General features: G+C 47.3%; 1 protein-coding gene across 1 annotated transcript in view; it reads right to left on the bottom strand.

Annotated features, from left to right (window-relative positions):
* Window positions 1–2,954: 2,954 nt before the first annotated feature.
* prr12b (proline rich 12b) overlaps window positions 2,955–21,697 on the bottom strand; it is a 32,911-nt gene continuing 14,168 nt past the window's right edge. Inside the window, exons 7-19 of the mRNA XM_056288080.1 lie at window positions 20,659–20,733; window positions 18,863–19,703; window positions 18,299–18,653; window positions 17,908–18,166; window positions 15,939–16,055; window positions 15,229–15,362; window positions 12,081–12,740; window positions 11,695–11,807; window positions 6,991–7,110; window positions 6,382–6,479; window positions 5,559–5,690; window positions 3,691–3,786; window positions 2,955–3,089 (exon numbers count right to left, since the gene is read on the bottom strand). Coding sequence (XP_056144055.1) covers window positions 2,955–3,089; window positions 3,691–3,786; window positions 5,559–5,690; window positions 6,382–6,479; window positions 6,991–7,110; window positions 11,695–11,807; window positions 12,081–12,740; window positions 15,229–15,362; window positions 15,939–16,055; window positions 17,908–18,166; window positions 18,299–18,653; window positions 18,863–19,703; window positions 20,659–20,733 — 3,135 coding nt within the window. The remainder of the gene's footprint in view (window positions 3,090–3,690; window positions 3,787–5,558; window positions 5,691–6,381; window positions 6,480–6,990; window positions 7,111–11,694; window positions 11,808–12,080; window positions 12,741–15,228; window positions 15,363–15,938; window positions 16,056–17,907; window positions 18,167–18,298; window positions 18,654–18,862; window positions 19,704–20,658; window positions 20,734–21,697) is intronic.

Here is a 21,697-nt window from a genome sequence, read left to right as displayed (position 1 = left end):
TTAGGCCTGAGGTCTGATTCGCTGAAGGAGAAACCTCACAGGCGACATTCGACATGAAGATTTACCATGATGCCTTTCCCCTTTTTACCACAGCAACTTATCTCTGTTATTCCCCTCTTATCTTTGGCCTATCGCTTCTCCGTGAGACAATTTCACGTAATCATGACCTTGTAGAGGAGCTCAAGCAGGAGTCGTGACAACTTTCTCTTTCGGCTACACAACGTGCACCAATTATTCCTTCCACCATTACAACAACAACAAAACCCGCGCAGCGGAAGTGTGTCACTGTAAACCCGAACCGAGGAACAGCAGCTGTAAACTAACGTTCCTACTAGCTCAATAAGGGGAATTATGTGGCCCCATAACCACTACAACCTTTAACATCATGCTAGCCAATAGGCTAGCATGACATATCGCATCTATATACTATAAAATACTCTTGAGATTTGGTAAACATAAAAATACTAAGTTTTTGTAATGTTACCTCGAAGGGACCGTGTCGGTAACACGTCACGTGTACGGTCTACACAGGCCATCGCATCCACTTCCCTACATGCGGCATCTCTGCTTCCTCAAAGAAATATTAACTTGTGGCGTCCGGGTAGCATAGCGGCTTAGTCCGTTGCCTACCAACACGGGGAGCTGCTGTTCGAATCCCTGTGTTGCCTCCGGCTTGGTCGGGCGTCCCTACAGACACAATTGGCCGTGTCTGCGGGTGGGAAGTCGGATGTGGGTATGTGTCCTGGTCGCTGCACTAGCACCTCCTCTGGTCGGTCGGGGCGCCTGTTCAGGGAGAGGGAGAGGGAGAGGGAGAGAGGGGGGGGGATAGCTTGATCCTCCCACATGCTATGTCACCCTGGCAAAACTCCTCACTGTCAGGTGAAAGGAGCTGGTTTGGCGACTCCATATGTATCGGGGGGAGGCATGTGGTAGTCTGCAGCCCTCCCCGGATCGGCAGAGGGGGTGGAGCAGAGACCGGGATGGCTCGGAAGGGTGGGGTAAGTGGCCGGATACAATTGTGGGGAAAGAGGTGGAAAAAATCAACAACAACAACAAAAAAAGGAAATATTAACTTATTCCTTGTTTCATCTTCCTCATCCGTCCTTGTAATCCTTTTCTTTTATGATACAGCAACAATGTGGGGTGGGGGGGAGAGGGGTGACTAAACTGGCCTTGAAATCTCAAGTCCAAACTTTAAGTGAAGAGCAGCCTGGGCTCATATGAAAACACCATCAGCATATCTAAACACAACACAAAACAGCTCGACTCTACAAGCTAGCTGATTTCATACAACAAAAGTAAGAAGGATGCAAAAATGTGGTTTTGGGATTAAAACCTCCACCTTCGGAAACATGCACCACTGTCTCATAATGTACTTCACCCAATGCCTTCTGGCTCGCTCTGCGTCCTTCATAAGTCTCAGTGTAGTAATTGAAAACACTACAGAAGATATGCGCATTCACTAAAATCCCAACTATTCAGATTTAACACGCGTTACTGAAAAAAAATATTTTGCAAAATAAGCGGAGCACTCAGGTATTTTTTTAATTTTTTATTCATCATCACTTTTGGCATTTTAACGTTTTTATTTCCTTTTCTCAAATACAGGAAGTTTCATGTACAGAAGAGGAACAGGGAATTACAGACTGAAGTAGCTGTACAGTATTTACAAATCAAAATTAAAAAAAAAATCTCTGCAACCTCTCTGAGTCACTACAGAGAGGTAAAACTCCCAAATAATAATAATTAATTCATTATCATAATCAACAACAAACAGACAAACGGTAAACACAGACTTGTATGCTTTCGAATCATTTCGTCTGCCGCGTTTTCTTTCAGAAAAGGACAGCGGCGTGGCGCGCGGCCTCTCCCCGGGCCTCGCGTCCTCTCTGTCTTCGTCTTTTGAAGAGCAAACAGAAAGAGGGAGCTCAGAAGAAACAGTTAGCTTAGTTTTAAATACGTCTCCCCTCAAGTCTTTTTCTTTTTAAAGCAGAAAGAAATAAGGGAACAACACATCGTCCTTTAGAAGACCCTTCCCTCCACTTAAACCTTGTTTAATTCCTCTTCTTTTTTTTCTTTTCTTTTTTTTTCCCTCCAACCTGTGAGAGGTGGTGTAAGCAAAGGGTTGCGGGCAAGCCATTTGATGTACACCCAATAAAACATTATTATTCAAAAATAATAACAGCAAACAATCCCGGCTTGGGGAGGGGGTACTTATTAAAAATGTCCTTGTATAAATTATACAAACCTTAGTTATTGATACATATATATATAGTGTTTAAATGTGTGTGTTTGTGTGTGTGTAAGTGTGTGCACGCGCGCGTTTGTCAATACAATTCTTGACAGAAATCTCTTCTCTTTTTTTTTTTGTAGTGCCAACCCAAAAAAATACCGCTGCCCCTTCTTCGTCTTCGTCTTCTTCTTCTCCGCCTTTCAGCACATTCACAATGTTCATTCACTAAGTCCCTCCCTCCGTTCTACCCTTCCCGTCAAATCCAAGAGTTGCTTCAAAAGGGAAAGAACTCAGTGATAATGGAAACAATGCATTGGGTTTTTTTTCTTTCCCCCCCAGTCAAAATGCATTTCCTCACAAAAATAAAATAAAAAAACAAAACAAAACCCAACACTGGCTGCTCTGGTTGGGGGAGAGGAACGAGCGTAGGTCCGAGAATCCATCCACCGCTGGCTCTCCACCCCCCGTGTCATGTATTATATTTGTATTCCTTTGTTTCATGAATACTGAGGCTGGATTCTGTGGACTCCAAAATACTGTGGTTATCTTTGTGTTTCCTCAAACACTGCTGCGGTCTCATCCTCCTGTATCCCCTCACCACACACACACGTACACACACACACACACACACACACACACACACACACACACACACACACACACACACACACACACACACACAGGCACACACACACACACACACACACACGCACACACACCTTCAGGCCTTGGCGCTGAGGGTGAGCAGCTCCATAAAGGAATTGAAGAGGTTTTCCAGCCAGCCTTGGTTGGCCATGCACTGCTGCACCACCTCCTCCTGGCCAGGGTCCTCAGCTGCCTGCTCAATGCTGTCCGTCTGAGCAGGGGGAAGAAATATGAAGATTTCATTTAAATAAAAAAAACCAAACATCTAAATTGCTCTTTAGCGCATGGAGACACAAAAAAAAAAAACAACAACCTTGCTCTTTGTCTAAAAAGGGGCCAGGGGGACTGTGAATATGCCAACGCGCGCACACACAAATGCTTTTAGTTGGCTTTATAAATGGGACAACTCCCAACAATTATGCACCACAGACAGAGAATTTATGCGTTGCTGTCTATTTCATTATGGTCAGTTTCGAGGTTTGAGCGTTGGCGGTACCGTCCTCTAAATGATGATGACGTGACATTACAACAAAGACGGCAAATCACAGAGAGGATGGTTACCTTCCAGCATTAGGACCATAAATACGCTTCTGCATTCTGCATTGTGTTAAGCACTAAGCTGATTCACATGGACCGGGGGGGGGGGGGTGTCTCCATGCACCCGTTGTGAAAAATAAAGCAAGTACACATGAAGATGGTAAAGACAGATGGAGGAAAGGAGCAGTTTGGAGAGGAGAGCATGGCAGAGAGGCCGTGCGAGTGATGAAGGAAGCTTCTGAAGGTCATTTAATAAAAGCGGCGGCAGCCCTTACCTCCTTCTTACAATGAAGGAAGGTGTGATATTTGTAGTGGTGAAGGGAATGATAAAGACTGTAGATCCGGCATGTTTCCGTGGAGAGCTTGAGATCCTGAGGTTAAAGACCAAAGAGGGAATGGGTGGAGTAAGTGGTGGGGGGGGGGGGAAATTAAGTCATTCAAAGATAAATCCAGGCCTCCAAAAAACAAAAAAAAATTAAAGTCATCATTTGAGAAGCATAACAATAACAATTACCAAATTAAAAAAATGCAAAATATAACACAATTGCAGTGCACATTTTAGCTGAATGGGAAGTCAAGACTGCAAAAAAAAGCTAAAATAACATTTTCACAGAATTTATTTTCTATATCGTACATGTAGGTATCGAATAATGAACTTCAGTAATGTTTTTTTCCCCAACTATACAGACCTGCAGTGGGCTTCTTTTTTTCTCCCTAATTGTAATTGGCCAATTCCCCCCTCTTCCGAGCTGTCCCAGTCACCGCTCCACCCCCTCTGCCGATCCGGGGAGGGCTGCAGACTACCACATGCCTCCTCCGATACATGTGGAGTCGCCAGCCGCTTCTTATCACCTGACAGTGAGGAGTTTCACCAGGGGGATGTAGCGCGTGGGAGGATCGCGCTATTCCCCCCCAGTTCCCCCCTGAACAGGCACCCTGACCGACCAGAAGAGGCGCTAGTGCAGCGACCAGGACACATACCCACATCCAGCTTCCCACCCGCAGACACGGCCAATTGTGTCTGTAGGGACGCCCGACCAAGCCGGAGGTAGCACAGGGATTCGAACCGCCGATCCCCATGTTGGTGGGTAACGGAATAGACCGCCACGCCACCCAGACGCCCCAGACATGCAGTGTTTTTAAAATGAGATTGTCAATTTATTTCATGAACTGACAGAAACAGTCAACATGTAATGTAAATGAAAACAGGCAGAGACTTAATCCTCATTCCTACTCATTCGGGAGTTTGTCAAGGTCTTCCCCATTGGCCGCTATCATTGCTGCACAAGTAAGTTATGGTGCAGTTATCCGAGTCACCAATGAGCAATTAACTTCTGCTTTTGATTGACGGTGAATTTGCAGCAAGAAGGTCGGGGATTCTGGGAGAATGCGAGATTAATCCTAGTGCGGCCGTATCGATTCATCAAAGTCAAAATAACACTAAAAGCGTTTAGCCTTCCACTCAACAGCTGTGGATCTGCTTTGTGAGATCTTTTGTTCAGACTGCATGGTCCTGCCAAAGCTGCTTTTGGTGGGAAACCACTTTTGCAATTTGAATCCTTCAAAAACTAAAAAGTCACACACAAAGCACATCTCTTCCCCAAACACATGTCAACAGAGCAGAGGGTATTCCTCCATCAAAATTATACCTGCAGCACAACCAGTTGCTTAGTGAACTAGTATCACTGGCTGATGTGTCCTTCCAAGTTCAGTTGGCTACAGAGTACAGGGATGTGATCAGGACAACAAAAATAGGCAGGAAAGAATGGGAGCAAAGCAGGAAAACAGGAAATTTCCATTAGAAGTGAATGGGCTGCCAACCCCTCAAAAAGCATCTAAAATCATAAAATAGCCAAGACCTGAAAAAAACCCCATCTCTGACTTTTCAGAGGTCTATTTTAAATACCATATGAACCTTTTTTTTGGAAAAAAAAAACATTTCCTGAAGTTTGTCTTCGATATCTTTAAAAGCATCTGATCACAATTACAGGGTGTCTAATCTGTGTTTTTACTCTTTTGCAAGATTATCCTGCAGCTTTTTGTTTTGGCTATGGCTCCTTGTGTAAGAGGAGGTGGGGATACATGGGTAATAGTCAGGCTGAAGTCTCAGCTCCAGCTATGGGAGACACACGGGGTTTCTCACCTGCTGCTTGGGCATGCTCCTCTTGACCCGGTTTAGGGTTTTGCGATTGTAACCCTCACCGCCGAGGTGCACTTTGACTGCTCCAGAATCCAGGGGGTCTGCTGTCATTTTGGGGAATATATGTAGAGCCTCCTGGCAAGAGTTGGACAGAATATAATCAAAGAAATTCAGTCAGGCTCATATTTTAGTTGACTATTCGAGGTTGTGCGATCACAGAATGGTTGCAAAAATTATGAAAACGCCTCAAGTGTGAACAACTTTTTTTTGTGGGGGATTTTTTTCTTCCCCCTTTTTCTCCCAATTGTACTTGGCCAACTACCCCAACCTTCCGAGCCGTCCCAGTCACTGCTCCACCCCCTCTGCCGATCCGGGGAAGGCTGCAGACTACCACATGCCTCCTCTGATACATGTGGAGTTGCCAGCTGCTTCTTTTCACCTGACAGTGAGGAGTTTCACCAGGGGGATGTAGCACGTGGGAGGATCACACTATTCCCCCCAGTTCCCCCTCCCCCCTGAAGCACCCCAACCGACCAGAGGAGGTGCTAGTGCAGCAACCAGGACCCCTACCCGCATCCGGCTTCCCACCCGCAGACACGGCCAATTGTGTCTGTAGGGACGCCCAACCAAGCCGGCGGTAACATGGGGATTCGAACCGGCGATCCCCGTGTTGGTAGGCAACGGAATAGACCGCCACGCCACCTGGACGCCCTTGTGAACAACCTTCCACTATCGCCACATGATCGACAGCATATGTTAGCCAACACTGAAACTCACAATATGATTACTGTGAGTTATTTTCCAGAACAATTTTGCAAACGTTTACCTGGTGCTGGGCATTCATGTTGACCCTCCTCAACAGTCTCCGCTTCTGATCATTTAGCAAGCTGTCAATCTTTCTCATGGGCGGCAGGTATAACTCATCTGGGACACAAAGGGAACGCGGCCTTCATTTAACACTCGTTTAACATGTAGTTAATACTGTCGGCCATAGTGACTTACAGTGGCTGCAGCAGAAGTCTACATTTCTAGACTGCCAACACACATAAATTGGGAAGAGGCGAAATGATCAGAGTCACGACACTGACAATAAATGTAACAAGTCTTCCTCCGTCCATACAATGATGATGCATGATGGAGGAGTTCAGGGGAGGATGAACTAAGGAGCAAAGGCAGGAACAAAGGATATTTGTCTTCAAGACAAACTTCAAGACAAACAAACAAGACAGACTAAGGAACAAAGGCTATTTGTCTTCAAGACAAGAGCTTATTAAAGCAAGTACAGGCGAAAGATATTTGACACAGGGATGTGATTAAGGAAGGTATGGCGTTACTCTGCTGCTATGACCAGCATGAAAGGGACCTTTGTCTTTTCTTCCTTCATTCTGACATATGTCTTTCCCTTGTCCCAGAATCTAATCCTGTCCCTTTTTACCGTCAGTGTCCTCCAGTGCTTGGATCATGTCAGGGTCCAGCGCCGTGCTGACCAACATCTCCACATAGCTCCTGAACATCTCCCTCATGGCCCGACTGTTGACCCCACCTCGCACAGGACCTGTGGGCCAGACAGAGACAAGTTGTAAGAGAAACACGTGCAGCTATGGTATGGACATAATGTAAGGATGATACTACATAGCAGTGTTAATTTTATTAACAAAAATACAAAATACAATGAAAATAGCTCAACAAACTTTTCTAAATTAAAAAAAAATTAAATAACTAAATCAAAGCTCTGTCATGAATGCAATACTGTTCCCATGCTGAGGTTCACAGTTTGAACCCCAGTGTTGCCTCTGGCTCAGTCCAGTTTTTACCAGGATCTGGACTGACAATGCTCCTGGGTGAAGAGCCAATAGGGGTCATGTGTCCCACCCAAGCAGCAACCATCGTGGCTGAAGTTGCAGTTCTACTACGGTTCTCCAAAAAACGTCCAGTCCAATGTAAGTCAATAAGAGAACTCTCAACACTTACCTTCAAATACAAAGCCAATACATTTTTTTTTCAACAAGGAGTAAGGGTCTCGTTTGCTATTTTGAGTATGGAACACAGCATGAGGGTGGCTATTTGGAAAAAAATATTGTTCCATTAAGAAGATATTAAGGGTTGAAAAAGTGGGTAAAAATCTGGGTAGCGTGGCAGTCTATTCCGTTGCCTACCAACACGCAGATCCGGGTTCAAATCCCCGTGTTACCTCCGGCTTGGTCGGGCTTACCTGCAGACACAATTGGCCATGTCTGCAGGTGGGAAACCGTATGTGGGTATGTGTCCTGGTTGCTGCACTAACGCCTCCTCTGGTCAGTCGGGGCGCCTGTAGGGGGGGGGGAGACTGGGGGGAATAGCGTGATCCTCCCACGCGCTACGTTCTCCTGGCGAATCCCCTCACTGTCAGGTGAAAAGAAGCGGCTGGCGACTCCACATGTATCGGAGGAGGCATGTGGTAGGCTGCAGCCCTCCCCGGCTCGGCAGAGGGGGTGGAGCAGCGACCAGGATGGCTCAGAAGAGTGGGGTAATTGGCCAAGTACAATTGGGGAAGAAAAGCGGGGGGGGGGAATCAATAAAAACTTTTTTTTGTTGTCTGTTTATTTTCCTTTTTCTCTTTTCTATGCAGGTGTGTATTATGAGTAATATGTATGGCAAGATATATGTGCAATCTGTGTACTAACCTATGTATATGGATTAGGCATAATGCATTTATGGTTATGTACTTCCATATATATTCACGTGTATGTGCTTGAAAATGTATAGCGAAAATCAATAAAAATTGTTAAAGAGGAAAAAGTGGCACGTTGAGGGCGTTTTTGCCTTGATTGACAGGTCTGTCAATTTGTCTGCCACTGAGGTTTCACCCCGGCTTCACCCATGGTCAACCCTGCTGCTCACATTTGGATTTTATGTGTCAAAGAACTGACAAGATGGCAGCGAACATAAAGGCAAACTCTTGGTTTCAATTGTCCCTTCAGAAATGAATGAAATCCACTTTATTTGTCATTGTATGCTTACAATGACATTTGTTCTCTGTATTAACCCATCCTATTGTACAGGAGCAGTGGGCAGCTGCAGCGCCCGGGGACCAACCCCAGTTCTTCTTCCCATTGCCTTGCTCATGGGCACAGACAGTAGTATTAACCCTAACATGCATGTCTTTTTGATGGTGGGAGGAAACCGGAGCACCCGTAGGAAACCCACACAGACACGGAGAGAAAATGCAAACGCCACACAGAAAGGACCTGGGACACCGTGTCATCCATCTTTTTTTAAACAGTCTCACCATTGCAAATAGTGACTCCTGCACCAGTATGGCTGCAGGAGTCACCTGCACAACTGGGACAGACAGCTGTGGGTGGAGCCCTCCACACCTGCAGCTGTATAGCAGGACACATGCAGACATGTACATCCTCCCCACTGGCTTAATATGTTGATTGAGATTTGATACCTGCCTGATATCTGAACTGCCGTTAGTATCGGGGGTGAGCTTTTGTTTAGTTATCAATTCGTGTTCATCATGGATGGAAACAAGGTTGTGGACAAATTATGGTTTGTCTTTTTTTTTTTTTTTTTTGGATTTCCCCCTGCCCTTTTTCTCCCCAATTACACTTGACCAATTACCCCACTCTTCCGAGCCGTCCTGGTTGCTGCACCACCCCCTCTTCCGAGCCGGGGAGGGCTGCAGCCTACCACATGCCTCCTCCGATACATGTGGAGTCGCCAGCCGCTTCTTTTCACCTGACAGTGAGGAGTTTCACCAGGGGGACGTAGCGCGTGGGAAGAACACGCCATTCCCCCCAGTTCCCCCTCCCCTGCGAACAGGCACCCCAACTGACCAGAGGAGGCGCTAGTGAAGTGACCAGGACACATACCCACATCTGGCTTCCCACCCGCAGACACAGCCAATTGTGTCTGTAGGGAGGCCCGACCAAGCCGGAGGCAATACGGGGATTCAAACCGAGACCTCGGTGTTGGTAGGCAATGGAATAGACTGCTACGCCCGGACGACCCCTTGGTTTGTCATATTTGACGTCAGCAAAATCAACAGCACTTCATCGTAGGCAAATTTCATAGGTTTTCTTGCCTTGCAAGCATTTCTCGTTTGTAGTCTGAGTAGTGTCTTTAAGACCTTCCCCCCAAGTGTTTATAGCTTCTTCCTGGTTTAGATATTCTTAGTTATTTGGTTTACTACCTTTTGTTTGTTCCTGATTTTGTCTCTCAAGTCACGTAAAGACTGAATAATTGTTTAAAGCCTGGTTTCCGTCTGCTGTTTTCCGCACTTGGGTCCAACCCCAAAACGAGACCCTAACATACCAGTGCTGTTAATGAGTCCAGTTTATGTCTTTCCTAACTCACTCCACACAGCGATGAAATTAAACTAATGTAGGTACTGCACGACGTCACTGGGACGGCGGGGCCTTGATTTGTATGGCAGGGAGCCTGAAAGTGGCTCTACTGGCCCAGTCGACACGCCTGCTGTGAGTTATGATAATGAGCCATTAATTTTAATGAATCTATATTTAAACTGTGTGCTCTCGCCTGACACAGAGACTGGGGCCTGATGCCAATGAGGGGACATGGTGGGGAGAGAAGTTGAGCCGCGTAAACCAGCCAAAGTGAGAAAGACTCTTGTTTGAGCTTGAAAGAAGAAGGTGATGCAATATGTGTGTGTGTGTGTGTGGGGGGGGGGGTTAATAAAACAGTGTGCACAGCGATTGTCTATCATCCATCTGCAGCCATAGTTGGCAAGAACATCGTCACAGTCTCTGTCACAAAATACCAACAGCATCTGTTAGTGACAGTCGGTTGACTCCATAGCTAAAAGTCGAGCATTTACTTCACAAAAATAACAAAACACGAGGCAGAGAATGAGACGAACGTCACATTTCTTGTCAGAATAATAGAAAAATTACTGCAGCATCAGTGGCGGGAAGAAAACATGAATTCTAACTCTGGGTTGAAGCTGGAATCCAGGATTTCTTCCCCATTATTTTATCCACTTGGCCCATGGAGTCCAGTTTCTACATAATGCTACCTGGCATCTTTACCATGGCTGGGGAAACTCTCCATACACCAATGTAGAAATATTTGGGGGCATCCGGGTAGCATAGCGGGGTCTATTCCATTGCCTTCCAACACGGGGATCACCAGTTCGAATCCCCGTTACCTCCGGCTTGGTCTGAAATCCCTACAGACACAATTGGCCGTGTCTGTGGGTGGGAAGCCGGATGTGGATATGTGTCCTGGTCGCTGCGCTAGTGCCTCTTCTGGTCAGTCGGGGCGCCTGTTCAGTGGGGGAGGGGGCACTGGGTGGAATTGCGTGATCCTCCCCCGCGCTACGTCCCCCTGGCGAAACGCCTCACTTGTCAGGTGGAAAGAAGCGGCTGGCGACTCCACATGTATCAGAGGAGGCGTGTGGTAGTCTGCAGCCGTCCTCGGATCAGCAGAGGGGGTGAAGCAGCGACCGGGATGACTAAGAAGAGTGGGGTAATTGGACGGGAACAATTGGAGAGAAAAAAAAAGGGGGGGGTCCCAAAAAAAGACATATTTGACCTGGTAGGATAAACACTCATACAGCGGCAAACACATGGGAGTGAAATGTCATGACAATGTGGTGATTGTTTTGTTGCACATCAGCACTATAGTACAACAGTGTTCCCATACAGTTTGATGCCGTTGGTAATACATTGACCAAAGCTGCGTTAGCTTTGGTCACAGCATGTCATTTTTACAAGCGCGGGACGTGTTTACTGCTGAGCTGATGGCACACAAACGACAACTGCTGCTACACCCAGTTTATAGTTCTCGCTGCCAAAGGGAGGGGGGAGGTCGGGGAAATCACGGACGCCAGCTTTACAAGGGAGTATCCTAGGCATGCTCGGGTGACGCAGCAGGCCGTTAGCCTAGCGTCCCGACACTGAGGCTCTCGGTTTGAATCCCGTTTATTCGAACTACTTCACAAGTCTGAGCTTCGCTTTTCACTGGTGCCATTGGTCTCCAAACTTTAAATTAACCCTAACTTTAAGATCGGTTTCAACAAAGTTTCTCCATCCTCATTCTCCAGTATTTTGTACCCAAAACCCAAGTCCATCTCCACGAATATCACACACACACACACACACACACACACACACACACACACACTCAGCCTCACCTTCGTCCTCACTTGGTAGGTCAGGAGAGGAGTCAGAGTCAGAAGAGGAGGGCACCTCCTTGAGCCACTTCTTCCTCTTCTTGGGTGGAGGCTCTGCCTTTTCCTTCACAGTCCTTCCTCTGGAGGAGCGCTCCACCTGCTTCTCTCCTCCTCCCTTCTCCTCCCTCATCTTCCCGCGCTCTGCCCCGCCGCTGTTCCTCCCCTGGGAGGTTTGGCGTTTCCTCTCCCTCTCCTCTCGTTCCTTTCTCTCCCGCTGTCTGTCCCTCTCCCGCTGCTCCCTCTCCTTGCGCTCCTTCTGCTCCCTCTCCCGTTCTTTTTCCCTCTCCCTCCGCTCCCGCTCCTTCTCCCTCTCTTTCTCTCGCCGCTCCTTCTCCCTCTGCTCCCGCTCCTGTTTCTCTCTCTCTCTCTGCTCCTTCTCCCGCCGCTCTCGCTCCTTCTCTCTCTCTCGCCGCTCTCGCTCCTGTCTCTCCTTCTCCTTCCTCTCCTTCTCCTTCTGCTCCCGCTCTTGTTTCTCTCTCTCCTTCTGCTCCTTCTCCTGTCGCTCTTTCTCCCGCCGCTCTTTCTCCCTCTGCTCCCTCTCTTTCTGCTCTCTCTCCTGTTTCTCCTTCTCCCTCCTCTCCCTCTCCTTTTGCTCCTTCTCCTTCTGCTCCCTTTCCCTCCTCTCCTTCTCCCTCCGTTCTCTCTCCTTCTGCTCTCTCTCCCTCTCCCTCCGCTCTCTCTCTTTCTGCTCCCTCTCCTTTTCCTTCTCCCTCTCTCTGCGCTCCTTCTCCTTTTCCCTTTGCTCTTTCTCCTCTTTCTCCCTCCGTTCTCTCTCCTGTCTCTCTTTCTCTTGTCTCTCCCTCTCCTGTCTCTCCTTCTCCTTCTCTCTCTGCTCTCTCTCCTTCTGCTCCCTCTCCTCTCTCTCCTTCTGCTCCCTCTCCTTCTGTTCTCTCTCTCGTTCTCTCTGCTCTCTCTCCCTCTGTCTCTCCTTCTCCCTCTCGTCCCGTTCCACTCGCGGCGGCGTTTGATTGAGCGAGGGCGGCGGTGGCTTAGGGAGTGATTGGCGCCTGTTGAGGAGAAGGTCAAAAAGGCGACGGTGGTGAACGAAGCTCCTACCCATCTGTGTTTTACATGTGTAAGTGGAACAGCAAAGGCGTTTGCATGTGGTGACATTTGGTAGTTTATTTTCATTGTTTTTCATCATCATGCATTTCATCATCAATTGTTCATTAGAAAAGTTCCCTGCAAAGGTTACGCCCCCTCTAGAAAATCCTTACTCAGGGGTGATCAGAAATGCTTTACAGCGCACCAAATAGTCAAAAGTTATGCTCAAAAGAGATGCCTGTAGGGTCCCTGGTGGTGTAGCGGTCTAAGCATTGGCTTTGTGTCGATGCAGTTGCCCACTGGGGACCGGGGTTCACGCCTCGGTCTCGTCAGATCCGACTATAGCCGGATTCGATGACGCAGCAATAATTGACAACGCTGTCTTCGGGAGGGGGGGGCGGCTCGGCTTGTGTTCGTCACATGAATGAGTCTCTGTGTGTGTCGGAAAAAGCAGTGGTTCGGCCTGGATTCGCCTTGTCACGGAAGTGGCGAGGCGTCTCCTCCGAGACTGCCGGCTGGAGAGATGCAGTTGGCGAACGCATACAGTACGAGGGTGGGTGATTGAACTAAAATAGGGAACGATTGGCCACTAATATTGTGAGAAACAGGGAAAATCAGAAATAATAATAACAACAAAAGAGGTGCATGTGTGAGGGAATAGATGTGAGAGCACCTGGACGACACCAGGGAAGGCTGGAGAGTAAATCATAACGCTGGAGGGAATCAAAGGAAGGTATAGTGGGACGAAAAGGGAACAGCCAGCTGTACTAAATAAAACCACCTTTCATTGAGACTTAAATACCGCCACGGTGTTTGATGCTCAAACACTGGCGAGAAGCTTTTACCAGCAAGCGGCGGGTGGCCCTTTCAGACGAGGCTCTGCTGTCATAAACCTTAAGCTGACGACAGTGAAGGACATTGTTTGAGGTCCAAATTATTGGAGTCAACATATTTTCGCTTGTTAATTTTTTGTTACCCTTGGAAAAGTTTTGTGTCTTCGGCATGGACGGGAATGCCGTTGACGCGAGACAATAAGAACAAACGTGCTTGGTTATCAGTCAGGTTCACGAGAGAGGATAGGCGGGACAAACGCCCTGTGTTCAGTTTCGATCTTATCGGGTTGTCGACATGACTCTTGGAAAGGGTATTCCATAAAAATAAAATTAAAAAAAAACCCACCCGGAATCTTTGGGATTGATCTTTGACATGTTTTGTTTTCTCTCCTCGTTCCCTTTTCCATTCACGCCTCCTCTCTTGTTTTGCTTCATAGCGTCAACATTTTGAAAGATTCTGTATTGATGGAGCCAAATAATGTTTATCATCTATTACAATACAAATGGGTAGGCTACATGGTCAGTCAGACGGAGAGGCAGAGCAGGAAGGAATTTCACGGAGTTACGCAGCAATTTCTCTCAAGCCGAAGTGAGACTGAGGGGAATACTGGAAGGTAATCGTTTAGGACTTGTTAATTTACAATACATTTGGGACATGTGGATCGGTGAGTGAAATAAACTCTGTTGAAGGAAGGGTATGGGCATAAATTACTGCCAATACTACCTGTACCTATATAATAAGGTGCATACTTCATTATGAAATGCATGGGATTGCACTTTAACTTGCAAACTCATGAGACAAACACAAAGATGTACTCCAGTCTGTAAACTTTTTTTTTTCTTGGGATTTTTTCCCCCTTTTTCTCCCCAATTATACCCGGCCAACCACCCCACCCTTCCAAGCCGTCCCGGTCGCAGCTCCACCCACCCACCCCCCTTGCCGATACGGGGAGGGCTGCAGACTACCACATGCCTCCTCCGATACATGTGGAGTCGCCAGCCACTTCTTTTCACCTGACAGTGAGGAGTTTCGCCAGGGGGACGTAGCGCGTGGGAGGATCACGCTATTCTCCCCTGTTCTCCCTCCACCCCGAACAGGCGCCCCGACCGAACAGAGGAGGCGCTAGTGCAGCAACCAGGACACACACCCACATTTGGCTTCCCCCCCACAGACATGGCCAACTGTGTCTGTAGGGATGCCCGATCAAGCCGGAGGTAACATGGGGATTCTAACCAGCGATCCCTGTGTTAATAGGCAGCAGAATAGACTGCCATGCTACCCAGACACACCCTGGTCTGTAAACTTTAAGAGCAAAATGCATGTATGGGGGTGATGCAACTTATATCTGCAAGTATGTCAAATACGTTTTGGAAAAGGAATGAGTTTGATATTAATCAATATTTCCTTTTGCAAGTCATATGATACAATTACACACCTTATTGTACAGGTACAACTAGAACCGGCAGTCATTTATGCCCATACTATGGAAAAGTAAAATGAAAAATATTGTTTTAAACCTTCGTGTGACTGTCAAGTCACATTTTCATTGTGAGGATGATCAGATTATATACTAGGCCAGACAGAATAAATCAAATTCATGTCCAAAATGTTCCTTACCTCAGAGTAAGGCCTGGTCTATGCCAGGGCTTTCGTGAGCACACTCGGACGTAATCCTTTTTGTTGACGTTCTCCAAGAACTTCACATACAAACGCTGGTATCGCATTTTGGCATCACCAAAGTAGCCCAGATACTGAGGGACAAAGAATTTAAAGTGAGCATTTGCACTAAAGATACAGCGTCTCCCCCCCACCCCACCCCCTTTTTCTCCCCAACTGCACTTGGCCAATTACCCCACCCTTCCGATCCGTCCCGGTCGCTGCTCCACCCGCTCTGCCAATCCGGGGAGGGCTGCAGACTACCACATGCTTCCTCCGATCACCAGGGGGACATAGCGCGTGGGAGGATCACGCCATTCCCCCCAGTTCCCCCTCCCCCCTGAACAGCCACCCCGACCGACCAGAGGAGGCACTAGTGCAGCAACCAGGACACATACCCACATTTGGCTTCTGCCCCGCAGACACGGCCAACTGGCCAACTGTGTCTGTAGGGGTGCCCAACCAAGCCGGAGGTAACACGGGGATTCGAACCGCCACGTTACCCGGATGCCCATACAGCGTCTTTCTACCTGTAAATAAGTGGGCATCTGCAACTTCTAATCTTAGCGGAGTTATACAAGATTAAAGGGGCCCATAGCAGTGCTTGATTCCCCCTGGCAGCAAAGTAGAATGACTCCTCTCTTTTAGGGGGATGAAGCAAGAACACTCACATTGCTGGTGGCACAAAACTGCCTCTGCCCGTCTTTGATCTCTGGGCTGAATTTCTGTAGCAAGGCTTTCTGCACTCTCCATATTGGTGGGGGCTCCCGGCCAGTCTGCAAAGCCATCTGACAGACACACACAGTGTATATCAGTAGTGATAGAGTGTTATCAAAGTGTCATACATTCATCCTGCCAGGAAACCACAGTGCCATACCCCCAGTCCATAAGTTCATTCAAGCTAACACCTGCTGAGTCATACTACATTCTACTTCCTGTGAGCTGGTGCACCCCTATACACATTCTACTGTATATTCTATCCACTGTGCACCCCTGTACACATTCTATTGTATATTCTATCCGCTGTAATGTATATTTCAATGACTATAACAACAACAACAAAACAACAAGTCATATGATGCAAATTTAGCTACTTTGATGCAAATTTTGCAAGGTAATTGAGGGAATCAACATGACAAAGCTAAATGCCAACCCTGCAGGAAATTCCAGCCAGGACCAGTTTGAAGGAAAAGTTCACCAATGGGTTTGTGAATGTGCAGTCACTACCAATGGGTAACATCATCGACTGAAGCAATAAAATCTGCACTATGTACTTTATTGACCGAGAAATTGATGTTTCCACAGTGCCTACAGGTACCAGCATGCATTCCAAATAAGCCTCTCCATTATCAATTATACAATTTTCAGCACTAATATTGCGAGATGTCATTTCCACATGTGTTTTGTGAACGCCACCTTTAGAGTAGAATATAACAGACATTAGAGACCCAACTAGGCTGTAATTTTTTCATCCGCCATCTGACATTGCAATACGTCACTTGACAGACAGAAAAAAGATATTTCACTGCCGCCCTAGAGATAAGGATTTGATCACGAACAACTGCAGGTGTTTTACATATGCTATCCTGTTGCAGACAGATAGAGGAAAGCTTGAAAATTGGTGAGTTTTCCCTTGAAGCTGATCAAGCTGGTTTCCAGTTTGATGAAACCAGAATGTCTGTCTTGAGCTAAGAAAATCTAAACTCAAGATTCTTCTGAGCATTTCAAACCAGTTTCCTCCGAAGCACTTACAACCTGTATGAAATAGGCCAGCAGCTTTGTCCGGCAGTTTCTCCCCAACATGACCAGCTGTAAATGTCAAGACGTTTAAGCTAATCTTTTTGTCAGCAAGGAAGTGACTTGGCAAGGTTCTTTAACTGTCGTACGCATACCACCAATGGTACGCACACCAGTTGACCAGGGAAATTTGTTAATATTTAAGTATTCTGAATTTGTGAGTTATTCAACGAGTACAATCATAGTATTATACTACTATAGTACAGACAGTACTGTAGCTTGCTGGGTTGGAGATGTGATTGTATTTACCAGCAAAGAAATCCATTTACATTTGTCCTTTTTTACTTTTCTTTTTTTTTTAATAAATTTATTTCTGATTTTTCCCTTTTTCCTCCCAATTTCGTGGCCAATCGATCCCTATTTTAATTGAAACACCCACCCTCGTACTGCATGCATTCGCCAACTGCATCTCTCCGGCCGGCAGTCTCGAAGGAGACCGCCTCCCCACTTTCGTGACAAGGCGACTCCAGGCCGAACCACTGTTTTTTCCGACACACACAGAGACGCATTCACGTGACGAACACAAGCCGACTCCGCCCCCCTCCCGAAGACAGCGTTGCCAATGATTGCAGCTTCATCGAGTCCGGCCATAGTCGGATCTGACGAGACTGGGGCGCGAACCCCAGTCCCCAGTGGGCAACTGCATCGACACAAAGCCGATGCTCAGACTGCTACACCACCGCGGACCCCTTTTTTACTTTTCTAATGATGTTTTCCATGGCTTAGTAAATTGGCGGCTTCAAGGTGGTAACTATTTGAATGTTTTGGTTTGATCAGAGGTGGTGCTTGGTCCAAAATGTCTGAGAACCTTAGAGCAGACACAGAAGCAGTTGGTTGACTCACCTTAAGCGTTCCGATGTCTTCGGTTCGTACCACAAACTCATCACGCTCGCGGAAGATGCCCTCCCCTCCACTCTCACTATCTTCCTCTTCACTCTCGCCAGCGATTGCAGCATCTGCCTGCTTTTTAGCCAGGTGCAGGGAGGTGAGCCGCTGGGATGCTGTGGTCTCCTCTGGGGTGGGGGGCGATGGTGGTGGTGAGGATGAGGGTGAAGAGGAGGATGAGGAAGAAGGGGAGGAAGGGGAGGGCTGCCCGGCCTCAGGTTCCTGGTCCTGCTCTTGCTCTTGCTGTTGCTCCTGCTCTTGCTCCTGTTCCAGTTCCAGCTCCTGCTCCTGCTCCTGCTCCTCATCCTCATCCTCATCCTGAACCGGGTCCTGGTCCTGGTCCTGTTCCTGGTCCTGGTCCTGATCTGAGGAGGATGGAGGAGGAGTGGTGGATGGAGGGGGCACTGACGCTGCCGCTGGTAGGGTGGAGAGGGGTGAGGAGGGCAGGGCTGGAGGGGAAGTTGAGGGGGGTGGAGAGGTTGCAGATGGGGTGGCCGTGGTGGCCGGTGGGTGATAGGAGGTCTGCTGCCGGGGCGGGGACTCCAGATGCTCTTTGGCCTCGTTCTGTCGGAGAGAGGGTGGTGAGGGCACAGAGAGGGGTGGGGGAGGCAGTGGAGAGGGAGAGGAGGAGCTGGGTGATGAGGGGGAGAGGGATGGTGACAGGGAAGGAGGTGCCAGGGCAAGGGGCAGTCCCGATGGTGAATCTGCAGGGAGGGTTTCGTGGGGATAAGGTGTTAAAGAGTAGATCAGTTACCTGGTAAACACTGCTAGTTTCGGTTCAAAAATATAAAAAAATGGTTCATTATAGGAGAATTTTAAATGCAGTGACTTTTATGAAGCAAATGTAAATAAAAATAAATTGCACAAAATGAAAAGGTTAAACAGGTGTTCATACATACATAAATCAGATTACCTTCAACTTTGGGAACTTCTAACATCTGGAAATCAGATATTCCTCTCCCCTCTTCTTCTTCCTCCTCCTCCAGGACTCTCTGCTGTAGATTGTCCTCCCCTCTCATACTTTCTTCATTCTCAGCCTCCCCCTCCTCCCCGCCTCTCTCCTCCTCTCCTCCCTGCTCCTCCTCCCCCCTCTCCTCTCCCAATTCTTTGTCTGACTGCAGGGAGCTCCCATCTGTTGGTTGTTCCTCCACTCGCGTGTGATGGTGTATATAACCACGAGCCTCCTCCTCTGCATCCTCCTCATTCCTGTTGGTCGGGACAAGAGGAGGTGTTGGCAAGAGGGGTGGGCTAAGGGGCGGCGACGGTGTGGGTGGGGCTTGGGCCACAGCGGCAGCAACGGCAGCGGCCAGCGAGTGTGGTGTGTCGTAGAGGGCGGAGATGGCTGAGGAGATACTCTTCTGCAGGTCCTGGTTCTTGCTGACTGAGTCCTCCTCGTCAGAGGAGAAGGACGGCAGTGTCTCCAGGTTCCTCTTCAGCTCCTCGTCCAGCCGCTTGCAGGGGCTCGGGCAGTTGCTGAGCCCCAGGCTTCCCGATTCATTCTCCCCCTCCTCGCCGAAGGCGCCGGTCGCTGTACTGGACTGCTGGGGCGGAGGCGGGGGTGGGGGAGGAGGTGGAGGTGGGGGTGGTGGGGACAACGGCCTAATCCCACCCTTGAGAGAGGAGCACGGCTCAACGGCTTCATCCTCCCCTCCCTCAGCATCCGTCTCGAGGCCTGACTCTTTCTTACCTGTCTTGAGGAAGTCCAGGAAAGAGGCCATGAAGCCAGGTTTCAGCTCCTGAGTCTTGTCATCTGCCTGCAAGGGCAAAAAGTCAGCACAGGATGAGAAAATTAAAATACATAAGACACCAGATAAATACCGGACAATGAGCGCAGAGGAAACAAAAGAACATTAAGTAGCAAATTGGACGTAAATTGAGTAAACACAACATCCATTGCACGTTGTCTGTTTTGGGAGAGAAATCTCTCCTCTATTGTTCTTCCTGAGGTTTCTTCCTATTTTTTCTCCCTGTTAAAGGTTTTTTTTATGGAGTTGTTCCTTATCCGATGAGAGGGTCTAAGGACAGGATGTTGTGTTGCTGTAAAGCCCACTGAGGCAAATTTGTAATTTGTGATATTGGGCTATACAAATGAAATTGACTTGACTTGACAATAGATTGTCATGTCATGATGAAGTCTAATTTCATCTGATTGTTCCATACTATCACTAATGCATCTCCTATTATGCATGACTTTTTCCTGGATTCTCCCTATTGAGTGTTTAAATCCCTTAACAGTGGAGGTAGTAAACTTAAGCAGACAGCAGAGGGCAGCCGAGGGCCCTTCATTGAAATTGAGTATCCGTGGCAACAGCTACCCTGGCAACAGCCTTCACTCTCCTCTCACCCTTTCTCTCTCTTTTGTCAGTAGAAAGAGCTGGCTGTCAGTCAAGATAAGAGTCTCAATCTCGCCCTCTATGGGCAGCCATTACATCAACATTGTGTCTGTTGTCCTCATGGAACTTAAGGTTATGCAAGATTTACTCCCCGTTAGTCTTTTAAAAAGCTTTATAAGATGCAACTACCTCCGGTTTTTATTCAATCACCCTGCCCGGGACAGCTAAAGGCACCTGAAATGTGAGTAAGGTGTGGCGTGGGTTTCTGTCTCTACAACTAAGAGGACCTCAGCCCTGAGTTTGAATATATGAGTCATGAATTAAATATGATCCTCTGTCTTATTTTCAGTTATGTGGCGGGACTTACTGAATTTACAGAACTGGAGAGTTTCTGCATAGCAGCCCAGGCTTCTGGATTCAGTTGTTCGTCAATGTCTCTCTCCCAAGTCATCTGCGGCGACATCAGAGAAAACTATTTTCAATAAACCGATTTCTGGAGTGGCCGATCAAAGGTGATGAGACCATGTCAGTCTCCTGAGAGAGACAGTAGGGTCTTAAAAGCTGCTTTTTGTAGAGCCACCAACAAAGTTGTGTGGTTTACTTACGGCATGCAAAGACATCAACCTTTTTTATTTTTATTTTTTTAAAGGGTTAATGCATGAGGGGTTACAGAGAGTGATGAATATCATTCATATCTCTTTGGTTTCCATCTATGAGGAACCGAAATATCAACAGCTTCGTTTGATGGAAATGCCAAAATCTCGCAGGAAATTTGTAAGCTGTTCTCTTCTAAATCCAAAGTAAGATGATGGCAGGACTATATGCTTCACTGTTGCTGAGGCAACAAACCACCATCTTACTCAAAAAACATAACTCGGGTTTTTGTGCAGCAGCATTCAGATATTCTGCAGCCCTGCGAACATCCACAATTCTAGCAGCTGCACATCCTGCGTTTGTTTGTTTGGCAAATAGCTTTTAATTGACTGAACAGAAATACTGCAATGAAAAAGATATGTGCTTTATGAGAAGCATTTACAGACTTCAGTTACACTGTTCTGCAGATTCAGTTACTTTAATCCATGTTTTTCAGCAACCAGTACTTGAAGAACAATTTGAGCAATGTAAATGCACAGGAACCAACCTGATGATCTGAATAGATGAAATAAAAGGCATATGGAATAGAGAAAATAGTTCAGTGAGCAATATAGTTACTGCATGACCCCCATGCTACATCTCTACACTACCTTCAAATAAAAGGTTCTACCCCCAAACAAAATCTTCAACAGCCCTTTTAAGACAAGCAGACAAAGGCATTAAAAAGTCTTCCTCTCTCAATTAAAAAAAAGTTTTTAAAAAATTCTCCGCCATTTTCCCGTTTAAAATCATTTTCTTTTACAAGATATTGCAAGACATTT

Source organism: Lampris incognitus, chromosome 10 (genome assembly GCF_029633865.1).
Source record: "Lampris incognitus isolate fLamInc1 chromosome 10, fLamInc1.hap2, whole genome shotgun sequence".
NCBI classification, from domain to species: domain Eukaryota; kingdom Metazoa; phylum Chordata; class Actinopteri; order Lampriformes; family Lampridae; genus Lampris; species Lampris incognitus.
This window is presented reverse-complemented; position numbering and strand designations above follow the sequence as displayed.